The sequence below is a fragment of the Acartia tonsa genome, chromosome 4, assembly GCF_053477335.1.
Source record: "Acartia tonsa isolate MP-2025a chromosome 4, ASM5347733v1, whole genome shotgun sequence".
Lineage (NCBI taxonomy): Eukaryota > Metazoa > Arthropoda > Copepoda > Calanoida > Acartiidae > Acartia > Acartia tonsa.
Genome location: NC_137263.1, coordinates 54,131,385 through 54,149,184, shown reverse-complemented (window position 1 = coordinate 54,149,184; position 17,800 = coordinate 54,131,385). Strand labels below are relative to the sequence as shown.

General features: G+C 33.2%; 2 protein-coding genes across 4 annotated transcripts in view; both read right to left on the bottom strand.

Annotated features, from left to right (window-relative positions):
- Nop60B (dyskerin pseudouridine synthase 1 Nop60B) overlaps window positions 1-17,800 on the bottom strand; it is a 581,533-nt gene that overhangs the window by 264,763 nt on the left and 298,970 nt on the right. The gene's annotated exons all lie outside the window — the stretch shown is intronic.
- LOC145317790 (enhancer of split mgamma protein-like) lies at window positions 11,556-12,738 on the bottom strand. Its single transcript, XM_080159058.1, has one exon. The coding sequence runs from the start codon at window positions 12,606-12,608 to the stop codon at window positions 11,889-11,891; it is 720 nt and encodes a 239-aa protein (XP_080015184.1). The 5' UTR covers window positions 12,609-12,738; the 3' UTR covers window positions 11,556-11,888.

Here is a 17,800-nt window from a genome sequence, read left to right as displayed (position 1 = left end):
TCTATTTGAATTCCCTTTTCTTCTAGTGCCCCTAGAGGCCTCTAGAGAGGAACTGCTAGTATATTATAAATGAATCATAATTTTACAAACGAAGTAACTCTATAATAAAGTCTTAGAATGTAAGTATGTCCATATTAATTATCCTATTTATTGAGATTGAATTATACGGAATTATTGTTCAAAATTCTATACAATATTGAATATACACTGTTCGTTTGTCTGATTTGGATGTTGGCATCCTTGTTTTTATATAAATATTACTCAGTTAAATTATTTAAAGTATTTCTGTATTGTAGTTTACTAAACTTTTCCTTAAAAACTACTTCATTATTTGCAATGTTGTTTAAACACCAAAAATATAGATCGCCCTCCCAAACCTGTTGTAATTAATTAACACCTGAAGAAAATTTAATACATTTAAGGAAGGGGGGTGTTAAGGCCCACCCCTGAAGAAAAAAAATTAAACATATCCGTTAGTGTTCAATTACGTTTAATTAGATTTTGAACAGAGATTGCGGCTTAAAAAGAGATTTTTAAAAGCTTTTCATTTTAATTTTAAAGAATTAATTTAGTTATGAATTTTATTAAAAAGCTTGTTTAAGCTGCACTACTTATGACATAAATTTCCTTGTTGATTGAATTTTTTAAAAATTTTAGTAGGAAAAAGACAATGGACAAAAATTATTGGTAGAAATGTTTGAATACTCTTAGTTTGTAGAACTCAATAAAGAAAACCTACATTTAAGTTTCCAAAGTTTGTACGTCAACGAATAAGAAAACATTTTAAAAAAACTTTGGGAACCAGCATAATTTACTGTCCCATGTCCCTTACTTCTCTGTAATAATTCCACCTGATAAATTTCTCCTTACGAAGGAAGAAAGCTTAATTTAATAGAATTATTACCACAGATGGACTGTCGAGACTCAATTATCCGTCCAACTTAAAGGAATCCATATGTAATTACTTGGATGTTGCACCAGATTTTCAGGTACTCTAAGAAAGCGGTACTAGCAGCGGGCTAGAATAATGATGCTCCCATCCTCCCCTCCAACTAGATGAAGAAACTGACCAGACTATGTTAGGAACCTACATTTATGACAAATTTTCTCCTCTCATAATATCCACGTATATTCTATATCCATTGCATTGCTACTTTTAGATGAATAATTTCCTGAAAATTAATCTTTTCCTAAACAATTTTACTATAAATAGCTGACTTTCTATGTACTAGCGGCTACGCCCTTAGCATCTAGGGTCTATGTATTCGAAGGGATTAAAATGAGATTTTAAAAAAGCATAAAAAGACTCAAATCTGAAAATAAAATAGCCTAAAACCATTACAGGATCTAGATGAAACCTAAGAAGAGGACCCAATTTAGTTATTGAGATCATAAGCTTCAGACATAAAACCCTTTCTACTTTATATTATAGGATGGATGAAATGCCCTTTCGTACCAAAATGTGTACACATTTTAACCAATAATATATCAGGATTGTTCCTACAACGTTGTTCTAAAATACTTGTTAGGGCTCTAGATGTGATATATTTATTGTTAATTTGTGTAGAATGACGCCACGTTTGACGCACATTAACAAATCTGAGAAAATTCGTTAGGACTTCTTAGGAGTTTCATTACACGATTTATACAAGATTAGGTGTGTGTGTGTGTGTGTGTGTGTGTGTGTGTGTGTGTGTGTGTGTGTGTGTGTGTGAGTGAGTGTGTGTGATTATAGTAGTTTTGGCCGGAAAATTGTGATTTCCGTCTTAATAATTTCTTAAATCCTAATTTCTTTCTTTCTGCCCATTTTTAAGTTTTTTTTAGATTTTTCGGGTATAGTCCCTTGCGTGGAAACGCCTCTTAAGTGGCGTTTCATAGTATTTTCACTGTTGCTTTTCCCCTACTTCTAGCCCTTGCGGAGGGCTCTAATCTTGTGGGACCAATTGCCTAACCCTGCGGGGCAATCACCTAACCCAATATAACCTAACCTGACCTAAAATAACCTATCAAAAGCCATTTTGAAAATACGACAATTCGCCCCTTAAGAGGTGTTGCAACGAAAGGGACTATACCCGATTTTTCTTCTTATTTGGCTTTAACTGTCAATTTCACATATATTTCATGCCTGAAAAATTGGCTTTGGACATCAGTACGTTTTACCTTTTTAAATCAAGCAATGTTTTCCAGTATGGCTTCGAAGCCGATTGATGTACGCTGGATTAGAACCAGTTCTCAGCCATACTGAAAAATCATGTATATCATCCCTGAAAACGATAAAACTACACACACTTATATGATATGCTTTACAAGAAAGGTAACCGCTACTGTCAAATACTTTTATAAGCTAAAATATATTTATCGTATGTTTGAAAATTTGTGTCATATGTTTTTCCAAATATGTCGTATGTTTGTTATCTTGCTATCTATGTTTGCATTTTGTTAGTTAGTTTATTAGTATTTTTAGTACTTTATTATGTATGATTTTTTCCATAAGATGAATAAATCTTTTAAACAACAAGTTTTGAATGTGTATACATAATTAACAATGTTTTTCGACTAAGATCCCTAGCCTTACAAAGATATAAAGGAATATGTAAGTCTTTGAAAAACTTAACTCCTAAGTTAGCCTACTATTTTTCCTCTAGGATTTGGCCTAATGTCATTAGAGTAACAATGTGTCGATATTATTTATGTCAGCCTTTACAACTTTTATTTAATGCAATATAGTCGACAAATTTCATCACATGTCGTGAGTTTTAACAGGGTAAGTTTGAAAGTTTTGGAAGATCAATAAATAAAGAAGTGGTGTGCATAGGGTTTTGTTATGAAGTGTATTTCTTGTTGAGGATAAAAGGGGAAAAGTAGGCATATCCATTAGAAATTTTATTTTGAGATGTGAAGCCCTCTTCTGAATGCTTATTAATCAAACCATGCGAGAATAGTTATTTAACACATCATATTATGACCAGCTTTCCGGGTATATTAAAATGAAAGTTTTAAGATTAAAACCAGTTTTGTTATAATATTCGTGGAAAATTGTCTGTAATATTATGGTATACATAATTTTTCAGTATGACAGAGAACTGCTTATAATCAATCAGATTCAAAAGCCATACTGGAAAATATATTTTATTACACTTGCACAATACGATAATGTTGACATTAAACCACACCATACAAGAAAATATATATGAAAGAATTTCTTGACACTGCCTAAAGCAAAATCGTTAGAAATATATACATTTATTTTATATATGTGGGGTACATTTTATAAATATATATGTTGGCATGGCATTTGAAGTTAATAGGTTTTTAGTTGTGTGGCTTTCAGATGTATGCCCTATTAACAAGGGAATCTTCTCAAATTCTTTTGATTAAAGCCATTATTAGAAAGGGGGGGGGGCATCCTTAAAAGCTAAGATCTGAAATGGTATGACAAACGAACATCAACACTTGTAGAGTATAAGAACTGAGTAAGCAGAATAAAACAAAATTGTAAGTACATTTGTTGCAAAACTGCCCAAATAAAGGATGCTGTTTAAGGACATAATTACATTTTTACTACTTGGTTATAGAGATACTTCGCTTGTAACGTCGTACCTTGTTATAATTCTAACATGTCTATATAACGAAAAGAGCTAACTGTCGAACAGACAGACCATAAATATACATATTAAGATTCGATTTTAAATGTCTAAATATGTGATTACAAAGGTTTATTCAAACTCCACACTGTGAATATTGCCTGAAAGATACCTGTAAAGTAACTACTAAACAAAAGTCACTTCAATACCCTCACTGAAAATGTAGAGTACAATTTTCTTATTTTATCACATATCAAATGACAAAGGGCTTAAAGGAATAGTTATTTCTCGTATCGTATTATAAACGGCTTTCCGCGGATAAAGAATGTACAATTATAAGATTATAACTAGTTTTTTCAGCCCCGTGGTGCCGAAGGCGCCGGCTAAAAAAACTAGTTTTTAATCTTATGATTGTACATTTCTATATTCGTAGAAAACTGGATATAATACGATGATAGACATAGTTTTTTCGTATTCATGAGAACCGGTTCCTATCCACCGGATTCGAATGAATACGAGAAAAAAATATACTCTATTTCTTGTTATTGGAGCAAAGCTTTTTTACAATAAGGTTTATCATCTCCTAAGAATGTTATAATATTTGCTACCTAGCTCCTAGAGGCTTTTTTTCTCAATGGGATAAGAAAACATAGAAAAATAGCAAAAAAAACAATGTATATCTTTCCTTATGTGGAGAACTCGATCAGTTCAGGAGTTAAATCCTAAGCTACAAACAAATAAACCTTACTATTTCATGTAATAGTTTTATTACAATTTACAAGTGGATTAATCCTCTGCTTTGATAAAAAAAATATATTTGAAAGCTTTGCTTACATGGATTGCGTTGAGTTGTCATCCTTGTTTTTTCTTCAAATTTTCCCATTTCTTTCTACATCCTTTTCTAAAAAGGATATACTTTGTATAAAAACCCTAGTTTTTCTCTAATTTATTATGTGCGTATGTCTACATAGAGGGGAAAGTACATTGGACTTTAAATTGCGCTGGTGCCCAAAGTTGTATCTTATTCGTTTGCTCAAAAATTTTTGGTACTTTTAATGTATTTTTATTGATTGGTTCAAAAGTTTTTTTTTACAGGAGGGAAATTATATTTTTTCTCGTATTTATTCGAATCCGGTGGATAGGAACCGGTTCTCATTCATACGAAAAAACTATGTCTAGCATCGTATTATATCCAGCTTTCCGCGGATATAAAAATGTACAATCATAAGATTAAAACCAGTTTTTTTAGCCCGTGCCTTCGGCACCTCGGGGCTTAAAAATTAGTTTTAATCTTATAATTGTACATTCTATATCCGCGGAAAGCCGTTTATAATACGATGAAAGAAATAACTATTATTGTCTTACTTCTTAGGATCCCCTGAAGATTGGTTTTTGCTATTTTTTCAAACAACATTTAGTTTTGGCTTATGAATTAGTGATTCATAGAAAAATTAGACATAATCCAAGGATAGCGTATGTAAGAAATCATGTCTCGAATGGTAAGTACGTCTAAATTACTATATAAACATGTTCAGAATAACAATGGATTTATTATTGCGTGGATCTTACACCAGCTTTCCATGATCTCTAATGAACTGAAACTAGCAGCGGGCTAAAATAATGATAAAATAATTCTGTATTCATTAGAATAACATAAATATCATCCATTATCTACTTGTTATTCTTTTTTACAATATGTCTGAGTTTTAAAGCTTTTATGGCTGTTGTCATCCTTGTTACTTTAATCTTCATTATTTTCTTTATATATTTCAATCTTACCTTACCCGCTTTTTTTACTGCAAAAAATGAAGTTTGTTATAAGAAGGGATCCAAAGGGATAAGACAATGGATGATAAATTAATTTACACCCCCTATTACTCCAAAGTTTGGACGCTGAAGGTTTAATTAATAAAAGTACCCAAAGATTTTAAGTTAGCAAATGAGATGTCATGTTTCTAAGGCTTAGGGTACCAGAAAAATATGCAATACATTAACACCTCCCTCCCTGGTTGTTAGGTTCTAAATTAACCCCCTTTATCTGAGTGGGTGTGCAACCATTACTACAAAAATAGCAACATTGCTAATTGATGTTTCCGCAAATTTCATTTTCTAAATGTTGATTTAATATAAAATAAAAACAAATTAAATTATGAAAATTAATTAATAATGTCAAATCATTAGGTTTAGATGACATTCAAAATGTAACTAATAATTTGCTAAGACCTCAAACTATTATGGTACCAAAAGTTATATACAAAATCTCAAACAAAGAACTTTTATTAAATCTTAAATGTTTTTTAATCTACATAATAATTTTTTTTCATTATTTGGGATGTGGATCAATTTATCGTCCTTTGTTTTAATAATCCATCAACATTCAATTGGCGTTTTATGAAACTGGTATTTTCTGCGGAAATGATAAAACACCACCATTTTGGTGTAAGAGCTGTGTTAAATTAAAATGAATGAAATGCCGGTCTGTGCTGCTGCCAGACTGTTGTTGTCAGGGAAAGGTTTTCGCAAGATAATTTGGCCGGAACGACTACAAGTGCAGGTATACGCTTAATTGGTCTATAATCATGGATATAGGATATTGACAGGCGAAAAATTGTCGTCAATTTAAGTTGCTAACATGGAACTCATTTATTGGTCAGTTCGTTCATCCAGTAGAAGGGTAGGGGATGGGAGTTATATAATTATCTTAGCCAGCTGCAAGTATAACTTTGATTTAATAGAGTATAAGAAAATCTAGTGCAATATCCAAGTATAGCGATTTGTATAATATTTGTTCTGGTTCTAATCATGGGGGATGAAACGTGTGAAGATAAATTTTAATTAGGAGCATCTGATTTAAATAAATGAAAATTCCTTTTGAATATGTTAACTTTGTGCTCTTCTTAGAATAGAGTTTTTCATAAAATATCAGTAATTACCTCTTTTATTCAATTGAAAACTCTTAGCCTGAAAACCAATGGAAATCTGCAAAGTAACATCTATTTAATCACAAGCTTAAAATTTTGTACAATTTATTTTCTAGAATTTTCTTCCATTGCAAGTTGATTTTGTATGGATGGAAGGGTGCAATAATGCCGCGCACACCCCCCCAACACACAAACACACACACAACCCACCCACCAACCTGAGAAAATCCGTTGGAAAAGCCCTGGGATATTTCTGGGATCTTACTTCACAAGTCCTCACATAGTGTGTTGTGCCCCAAATATATTTATCTTACGACAATTATTAACAGCTGAAACAATCTAGGATTTATTGATGAAGGGTTGTTTGTTCAGGGAGAGGACATTGGACTGTAAATTTAACTGGTATCCAAAGTATTATTATAACGTTATCTCATTTGTTGGCTTAAAATTTGAGTAATTTGTATTCTGACTTTAATTTTAGTCTACAGAAGGTGTTATTTTGTCAATCACTATTAAGGATATATGTACATTATCAGATGATTTAATGAATGTCGTTGCTACAAAAGACCAACTCTACAAAAGATCAACACTACAAAGGACCAACAAGTAGTTCCTACAAAAGACCAACACCTACAACAGACGAACACCTACAAAAATAGTAATGATTGAAGGTCTAAAGCTGCAAATGGTCTACCATTATATCTGTATTAATCAAATTAATAACATGAATTCTATAAATAGATTATAAACGACACAATTACGAGAATAAACAGAATTTTTTTGTATCAATGTAATGAAATAGTTGTATACAAATCTTCTATATTTTAAAGAAAAATCTTCCAAATTTAATGGTATCCAATATGGCAATGAAAACACAAGGACAAAATTCAAAACCGAAATTTCTTTCTTGAATAACACTGTCCACAGGCTGAATTTTAAAATTCCGTCCGATTGTTTGTCCAAAGTCTGTGTTGGCTACGTAACGGAATAGTTTCGAACCTGATACAACCTTGCTTTTAAAAAATCGACCCTTTTGTAGTTGTTGGTCTTATGTAGGTGTTGGTCTTTTGTAGCAATGCCAATTTATCTCCATTGTCTTATCCGTTAAGGTCCCTGGATAAAACTATTAGGTATATATAAGGTAGATAAATACACTTGAGTTGAAGATAATCTTAATTTGATGCTTTTTAAAATGTGATTTAAATGTTAAACTAATATTAACATAGAATTCTCTGATCTTAATCTATTTGAATCGCAAAACTTTGTATGATTTCAAGATATGTTTTTCCAAGAATTTGAAAAGAAATACTAAATTTAACCTTGCATCAAATGTTTTGTTTAAGATTTAGCTTTTTGTAAGCTTTAATATTTATGAAATTAAGGACTCTGTATTAATTCAAGCGTCATAAGTAATAATCCAGTATTCAATATCTAAAATTCTCCAAATATTTCCGTTTAAAATAGGGGTACGGAAGCTTGCAGAGCACTGGCTAAGCTATGTTTCCTTTAACAAGGATGACAACATCCAGAAAAAAAGCTCTAAAATCAAACGAACACTTGTAGAGTGTTGAAACTTACAATGCAGAATATAAGTACAAAAGTCTAAACAAAATTGTAAAACAAACTTGATGCAAAATTGCATTATACTGGTTAAGGACATACTTACGTTTCAGGACTTTATCATAGAGATGCTGTGCTTAAAATAATGAACCTTGTTGCCCTAGGAATCATTGTTAAACGAAAAGGATAATTATATCATAAATCAGCATATTTTAAATAGATGTACGGTTTATCTGGAACCGATTATAGAGTTGCTACGCTTAACTGTTACAGGAATCATTATGTAAAGTTTGAAATCGAAAAGACAATTCTAACAAGCCTAATTAACTATAAAAGCTATCCGTTACTTACAGAAGGACGGACGTACAAACCCTACCAATAGAAAAGCTTCACTTTCAAAAAGTCACCTGACACGAGGCATATAAACACTTCCCTGTGGGGGGGGGGGGAGAGGACGGGAAGTTAGTTTGGACACTTTTCCGAGGGGGGGGGGGGGAGGTGTATTTAGTTTCGGGAGGAAGGAAGGGTGGAAGATCAATGAAAAGGTGACCAACGGATTCTCCCAAAAACTTTTTCGTCTTCACTAAAATGATTATGTCCCCAAATGCAGGGATAAGATTTAGCAAGAAAATTTTGAGAGAATAAAAATTTACTGGGAGGGAGAGGACAATAATTGATAAATTATCCCACAACCATTTATTTCACTAGCGCACATATATTTATTTAGGGATTGATTTATATTTAAGTCCCTCTATTTTCAAAAATGTATTACAATGGCTCTAAAAAGTAGCCTCTAGGTGCTCTACCATGAAAAAGAAAATAGCCCGAAACCAGTGTAATATACAGATGAAACCTTACTTAACTTAATTAGACCTGCTCTTTCTGAGATCCTTTGCTTCAAACAAAAACTCATAATACTTTATATTAATTCGATGTTTTTTTAAAAAATCTTTATCAAAATCAATGTTACAGCACATTAAGTCCAGAAGAGAGGTGTATTATTAAAGTAGAACCTAAAAAGTTAGATATAGAAACGAATTGAAGTGTATTGGGATGGTTATAATGATCTATAAGTCCCCAAAGTTTTATATTAACGTTGATTTAACAACTTTGGGGACTTGCATTAAATTTTTGTTGGTTGGTTCAATAAGCTGAGCGTCCAAACGTTTCAACCACAAGTTGTAATCTACTTAAGGGGTAATTTTGTGTATCATCATTTGTCATTTACATCAATTTATTGGACATTGTCTCATCCCTTTAGATCCCTGCATTAAATGATTTAAGGGATGTAGATTTCAATTCAAGGGAAAAATTGATGTAGATTCCCAATGTTGATAAACAAAATTACCCATTCTGTAGATTTAAATTATAAGTTGAAAAGTCTGGACATTTTTAGTTTGGACCAATCAATCATGATTTAAGAAGGTACCCAAAGTTTTAAGTCAATATAGGTTAGAAAAGTATAAAATTTTGGGAAATAGTGTAATGAATTGTCTTTTCTAATACAAATTGATCCATTCAAATATCTAACTGTTAAAAAAAGAGCAAAAATTGTTTTGCTCTGACTTCCTCAATTAAAATCTCAATCAATGAAGTTCAAAAGTTGGCCATAGATTAATTTTATTCACAACTACTAGGGCTTTAAAGTTTTTGATTAACGTTTTCTCATTCGATGCTTGGAAAGCCTAAAATGTCACGTGTGACGTCATAAAAATCCATCTCTTTTTTGGAGGTTTCCTTTCCCACTTCTTCTCTCATCCTTCCTTTTTAGACCTATTTTTTTGACGTCATACGTGATATTTTAGGCTTCGTTCGATGATTAACAACTTTTATGGAATTTAAATTGGGTGATTAATTAAGTTAAGTGTACAAATTTTTCAACCTTTAATTGTTATCCACTGAAAGGATAAATTTGTTTTTCATCATTGGGGATGTACATCAATTTAGCGTCCATTGTCTTATTCTTTAAGAACCCTGACCAACAATTTATATGGTGTACGGATAAAAAACTTGTTAATTCTCTTTTCCTAATTACTCTATGGCTTGAAGAGGGGGGATTTAAGATAGGAAAAAGGTGTTTTGTTAGAATCTTTATTACTTCTCTATTCATAATTACTCTATGGTTTACAGGGGGCGGATGAAAGAATAAAAAAAGGAGATAGAGTTTTAGTTTAGTTTAATTGACATATTTAGCCAAGTTGAAGAAAAGAATGGCAATATCCACAAAAGCAGAGATAATTACTTTAAAAATCTTATAAGAAAAGAAGCGTAAAAAATGTCTTAAATTTCGGGACCGAAAAAAACCAAATTGTAGAGTGGCGGCGCCTGACATAATGACGTACAGGCCTTAATCACATTGTAGCTTCGCTGTGTCTAAGAAAATAAGGTCAGTCTGTCCCTAACGTATTGACGAACAGGCCATAATTGTATAGTAGCTTCGCTACTACTAAAAAAAGTAGGGGAAATACGTTGACAAGCGCTTATCTTGGCAAAGACAGGTCAACTAATAACCAGGGATTTATGTAGAGGGATAAGACAATGGCCTATAAATTGATTTAAATCCCAATGATGATACACAAAACTACCCCTTCTGTAGATTACAATTTGTGTTTGAAACGTTTGGACACTCAACTTAATGACCAAATCAAAATTCAATAAAAGTCCCCAAAGTTGTTAGGCTAACAAATAAAAAAACGTATTAATAAAACTTTTAGGACTATTGTAATTAACAGCCCAATGTCCCCTTCCTCCCTGCCACTAATAACACAATTTTAACCCAATTAACAATGTTGTCGGTTAGGATGTTACTTATTTCGGGGGGGAAATGAAAAACATAAATGGCCATTTATGTAATATTTTAATTTAGTAAAATCCAATGCCTCGATTAAGTTTACCAATGAATCCTTCTCCCATTATTTTCAGTATCAACAAGGATGATAACATCTGTAAGTAGTGAAGTAAAAAAGTCATGGATGGACAAACGGTCAAGAATAGATGTTAGGAAAAAGAAAGAATATGCGATCAATCTTTAAAAAATCACGGAACCGAAATCACGGATTGGCTTATAATTAACACACTTAATCATCACCCTTAATTTCTTCAGACGTCTATCCTAAAAAGCAGCGGGGGAAATCACATTTCCCCCATAGCGTTTTATACATGGTATGATTTTTTGTAGAGTTTAGATTTTTAGCTATAATTTTGTTTTTTAAGCTAAAAAAGCTTTCTAAGAACGAAATAAGATAATTTTTTAAGAAGGCAAAATATGAAATTATCAAACATATGTACATTGTGCTATTGTCAGGATTTTTTAAGAACTAATTTGCCTGTCATTTACATCGACATAATATCCAAAAATATTCATTATAACTTTAGTCTATCAAAATTATAAGGATCCTAATAAAAGATAAATAATTAAAAATATATCACTAAAAAGATTTCGCTTTTATGAATGTTGTCATTCTTTTTTAATACCATAAAAAAAAAGCAATTTTTTTTAATTTTTTATTTTTTTATTACATTAATATCACAGATTTATAGCATTATAAAAAATATTATAATTATAAAATATATTATAATCATAGGTAGATAGAATAGGAAGACTATTTATAATAATAACATCAATAAATTGGTCACTTTTTATAATAGGTGAATCATTTCTTTCTTTGTTTTTGTAAATGAATCACTAGAAATGATGAAATGTTTTAAAATAATATGTAGTTTTTTAAAAATAATTTCATTATTATATTTAATGAAATTAAAAATATATGTAAATATCACTAGAAAATACTGCTTAGTTTTTTTTTAATTGAAATTGTCTTTTTCAGAATGGTCTCCAAACAGGTTCACTCTCTGCTGATTTTGGTTCACTTTTAACCTGCGAATGGATGCTCAAATCCTGCGGCTGCATGCAGTTGTTGGTAGGTGACGGGGTCGAATCCCGGCCGCTGGCATAACCAAGATCGGAGTCTGTCGACTGGTTGGGCGACAGAAATCTTGGTTTCTGTTCCGAGGTTGGTTGCATGTACGGGGGAGGTGATTGTAGGGTTAATGGTGAGGTCACAGGATGCTGAACCTTGGCGGCTGGCTGGCAGTTACGGGTGTGCATGGCCAGGCGTTGGTTCAGGTGGCCCATCAGTCTGGTGGTCATCACAGGATTCATACCTGGAACAGTTTGCATACACTTGCCAACCTCGCTGGCACAGGCCGTGTACCCAGCATGGAATCTGTCCAGGTCTAGTCCAGGATTCTGCACCAGCATTTGCTGTCTCTTCAACTTTCTCAGATGTCTCACTGTCAGCTCCAGTACATCAGCTTTCTCCAGTTTAGAGATGCTCTCACCCTCAGCCTGCAGAGCATAAACCATCAGATCTTTCAGCTCATCCAGGCAGGCATTGATGCGGGCACGACGTTTGCGCTCCAGCAACGGCTTCATAACCTTCCTGTACTGGTGGGTGCGCGACATCGGCGTCTCTGTGATCACGTCGCTGCTGCTGCAGTACACCGCCGCTGACGGCGAGCCGTTTTGGGACAACATTGTCATAGCTTTATTTTAACAATGATAAATTGAAACCTTGTTTTGAGTGAATTTTGAATAATTTGATATGTTGACTATTTGAGTCTATTTCACTGTCAATCGTGAATTGAAATGGTTTGAAGGATGAAAAATAAATTCTTTCTTGAACAGAATAGAACTAAAAGTCGTGTCAGATTCCAATTTACACCACAGAGCGAATCATTGGGGGTTGTGGGGGAGGGGAGGAAGTGATTCCAGTCTCTTAAGGGAAAGGAAGGCATTCGGGAGAACCCCTAAACCCCCCCCCTCAACATTCCCATCTACCGCGCAACAAGTGAAGCAGATCGGTGAGTCGGACAAAATTTCGTAGCCGCCTCGCGTGAAATCAAATAAAATAACGTATAATATTAAAAGTAAGTGATGTTGGGGGGGGGGGGGGGGAGGCGAGGGGGGTGATGTTAGTTTCAGCAGAATTTTTATTTAAAAAGGAGCAGTAGCTGCCCCCTTCCTCCTGTTTAAATAAAAGAGAAAGAGAAAGAGAAAGAGAGAGAGAGAGAGAGAGAGAGAGAGAGAGAGAGAGAGAGAGAGAGAGAGAGAGAGAGAGAGAGAGAGAGAGAGAGAGAGAGAGAGAGAGAGAGAGAGAGAGAGAGAGAGAGAGAGAGAGAGTGAGAGAGAGAGAGAGAGAGAGAGAGATAGAGAGAGAGAGAAAGAGAGAGAAAGAGAGAGAAAGAGAGAGAAAGAGAGAGAAAGAGAGAGAGAGAGAGAGAGAGAGAGAGAGAAAGAAGAGAGAGAGAGAGAGAGAGAGAGAGAGAGCAAGAGACAAAGCGCAATTCTTCACCTCTTAAAGACATCTTGTCCGTTCATGTAAGATGCGAGGGGAAGAGAAGAATTTGTGTGTGTGCGCGCGCTTGTGCTTGCGTGCGTGCGTGTGTGTTTATGTTTAGAACCGTGGGAATGAGTTCTAAGCACTGGTCTCACAAGAAGTCCTGTGTATAATATGTATCTATCTATCTGTGTGTCTATCTATCTATCCTAACTAATAGCAAGTGTCTTGAAACTGCCCTGTGCTCGCCTCAGGCGATTGCTTCTACCAAGGAATAAAAACACAGTGGAGGAAATTGAAATTTTGGAGTTTTGAAAAATGTCAATATTAAAACATTGGCTTTGCTTAGTTTGAACTTATTTTATCTAAATATCTAAAACAGTTCAATTTAAGTTTGATTTCTTCTTTTCAGGACAGCCATGAGTATTTATTTTACAATTTTGAAGTCTTACCCTATCTCACCCTATCAATTATTAAAAGCTAGTCAAATTAGAATTTTATAAATAAGAATAGATCGTCCATTGTCCTATAACCGTCCAAAAAGCTTCTATCTTATACTCTATCATTAATTCAAATTCCAGCTATATTTCACTGTGAGAGGGGTTAAACAATGTTAATACTTCAATGGGCGGGGGTGGAGGGGGGTTAAATGGTGTCTACAGGGGCTACTTCTACCCATCATGGTAATTTCATTCCAACATAAATGGGCTTCTCTCACATCATTGGCAGGGATAAGACAATGGATGATTAATTGATGTACATGCCCAATGATTACACACTAAATTGTCACTTCTGCAATTAGTTTGGACACTAAACTTATTGAACCAACCAATAAAAATTCAATTAAAATTCCCAAAGCTGTCAAGTCAGCAGAAAAGAGAAGAGTATTCAGAATTCAGGATGACAACATCAATACAAGCGAAGCTTTAAATTCAGAAGGAAGGACAAACGAACAATAGAGTAGAGTATCAGAACTAAATAAGCATAACATTAATAGATAAGTCTAAACAAAATTGTACATCAATTTGTTTTAGAATTGCGTAAATACAGTAGAAAGACATTCATACATTTTTTTGATCCAACTATATAGATGCCTCGCATGTATTATTGTACTTTGTTGTCATAGGAATTATTATTCCAAAAACAAGACAAATAGGATAACCAAACAAAAAGTTGTTGTCAAAAAAGTTAAAAATCAGAATATATAAAATGGACATAAAGCCTTTCAGGTAACAATTATAGAGTTGCTGCACTTCACCATGCAAGGTTTAAAATCGATAGGACAATTCGAATATATATTACCATAACTTCTTATACCCGTACAATCAGGTATTCTTTCTGGTTACTGATTTTATTCCTACTAGAGGCTATGACCCTAGAGGCTTCTAGTGGTTTTAAGAGGGGGGGGGGGGTGTGTGATGAGTTTTCCACAAGAATGTCTAATTATCAAATTATATGTCGATTTTTCTGTAATAAAGTTCGTTAGATCTTAAGCTTTTCTGTGAGTGTGTGTTTATGTGTGTGTGTGTGTGTGTGTGTGTGTGTGTGTGTGTGTGTTGGTTTAAGACATAGCTCTGGGTGCTAATATTTTAATCAAATTAGAATCTGATGTGAATTTTGATTTTGCCAGAGAGTGGTCACTTTGTTGGAGGGTTGGTTGTTTGGGGGGGTGTTACTTCAAAATTGCCAAAACAAGGACAGATTATTTTTGTCAGTCGTGAGGTTGACGCCTTGCAGGGAGCTAGGGAGGGGATATTAGGCTGAGTATTACAATAGTCCCCAAAATTTTATGATAACATTTTTTATTTCTTGGCTTTACAACCTTGGGGACTTTTATTGAATTTTAATTGGTTGGTTGTTTAAGTTTAGTTTCCAAACCTTTCAACCACTAGTTGTAATCTAAAGAGAGGTAATTTTGTGAATCATCATTAGGGATGTACATCAATTTATCAGCCATTGTCTTATACCTTTAATCTGTGAAGGCCTTGCCACTTTACTAGAATTCTATTCCAAAGGAAAAAACACCTATTTTGATAATAGGATAATTCAAATAAAATTAGGGTTTTACCCAAATAAGATTAATATAAAAAATCTGTGTAAAATCAAATAGAAACTTAGCTTTATTGCAAACTTTATTGCCCCTAGAGGCCTCAGAAATGTGGGGGAGGGATGGTTGAATTCGAAAAAAAAACGTAAAAATAATTAAGGGGAGGACATATTTAAATAATAATAGTGGTCGAAAAAAGTTAGCTAACAAATTTAAAAGGATTACTAGACAAAGGTTGCTCAATCAAAGAGTAATTTCTCTTCTACAGACGATAGAATAAATAATAAGTGGATAAAGATTAACCTGTCAAATCTTAATAAAAAAGATAAAAAAATATTACGTTAGATTCTTTTTTGATAATTTCTTCCAAATTATATTAAAATCTAAAGGACTGCAAATTTGATAAAGAAAATAAGGTTTCTTTTTAGTCCATAAAAGGTCTGTTAAACAAAACCTTAGTCAGCCAGAGTCACAAGCTAAGTTTAATACCAATCTCAAAATCAACCAAAAAAATGGGGGTTTTATATTCTTGAAATTACTAACATTTAAGCGTAATAATCAATATATTATAACTTGGATGTTGCACCAGATTTTCATGTCTCTTATAAAGTGATGCTCGCATCTGGCTAAAATAACCCTATCCCTTCCTCTGCTATTGGATGAACAAACTTATCAATAAATGAGGTCCATGTTAGCAAGATAAATTGACTACAAATTTACCCTATGCAATATATCCACCTATATCCTATATCCATTAGCATAACTTAATGAAGAAATTGAAAATCATTTCATAGTTTGCGAAAACCAACCCCAATCTTTTGAAAAAGGTTTTTTCCCCTAAATTTGTAACCTGTGCTATTGATAATTTTCTAAGCTTTCTCCCATTAAAATTTTGAACTCACGGTGGCTTTGTAAAAAATGGCTAGGATGACATCATTCATAAAAGCAAAACTACAGAAATATGTATTTTTAATGGCTCCTTTTAAGCAACTTTAGAGTATCTTATAATTCAATGCCTTATAATCTTAGGATTCGCCATACCAATAGAAGTAACATAAATTTGAAACAGCTAAGAAACGAAATATCTTAACTGGACGTACTGACATTTAAAAAAAATCATTAAGTTGTACGTCACACTACATATATTATACCTTGTCGCTATAAGAATCTTCAAAATTCTTTGAGCTGACCGTCTCTAGGACGATTTATTGAAACATGCTGAGAATTACTAGAATATACCGTTGAGCTGCACAGACAGACAGACACAACCTAATAGAAGAGTAGCTTCGCTTCAAATAGAAAAAAAATGTTAGACGCCACGCTCACTCAAAAAAATTCTCCCAGAAATTGGCGTTAAAAATAAAATTGATGCTTTTTTTCCCTAGAGCTTAAAAGGGGGGCGGGGGGTCTGTAGGTCTGTAAAGGCGCCGACACTTACACACACTCAAAAAAATAAAAAGCCTTGTTCCTTCCTCCACGTGTGTGTGTGTGTGTTTCTTAGGGTACCTATAAATTGATCATGATGTGATTTTAAAAGAGGACCCTTGAATGTACTTTAAGCTTAGATATAACATAAAATTTGTAAGTAAAAAGGTAAAATAAATATTGGAAAGTCGCCAGCGTAGCTTTTCTAAAATAAGGGTCTGTCAATATATTAAAAATACAAAAAAGAAATAACTGTGATTTAAGATCATTTTTTTATCAAAACTGCAGTTGGCTTGTTATTTATGTGCTATTTAATAATACAATTATGTATTTGTTATTGGCAAAGGCATAGTTTAGGGTGCCTTTTTAAAATTCATGCAGGTACAATTCTGTGGGTCCTGAGTGTGTGTAAGGGTGATGCCACTTAATTAAGGCCAACTTGAAAAGCTTGGAGCCTCGGGGTAGCCAAATTTTTAGCCCCTTACCCAGGTAAACGTACAATATTACCAAAAGAGATAAAATCATTCTTATTAGACGTTCACTCAAAGCCCAAAAATAATGGACTTAAAAGTGTATTAAACTGTATATAAGACATTTGCGAATATATTGATACCATTAATTTGCCTCTTAGATAGAAAAAAGTATGTTTTTTTAATATTTTTCTCTTGCTTCAAATCAAATTTCAAATTTGAGTCACCAAAAATGCTAAACTAATTTTTGCTCTAGAAGAATTAATTTTTGGAGTTAGAAAGTGCTTAATACCTCATTTTAATCACCTGGCATTGCTTTATAATATACAGGTAATGACTTGTTTTTTTATGGAACAGCTGACTAAAAAGTCGAGGTTTTGTGATAAACCCACTTTTGTTGTTGCTCCATAAATGATATTTTTTTTCCCAATTTTTTTGGCTGTAAAGAAGCTTT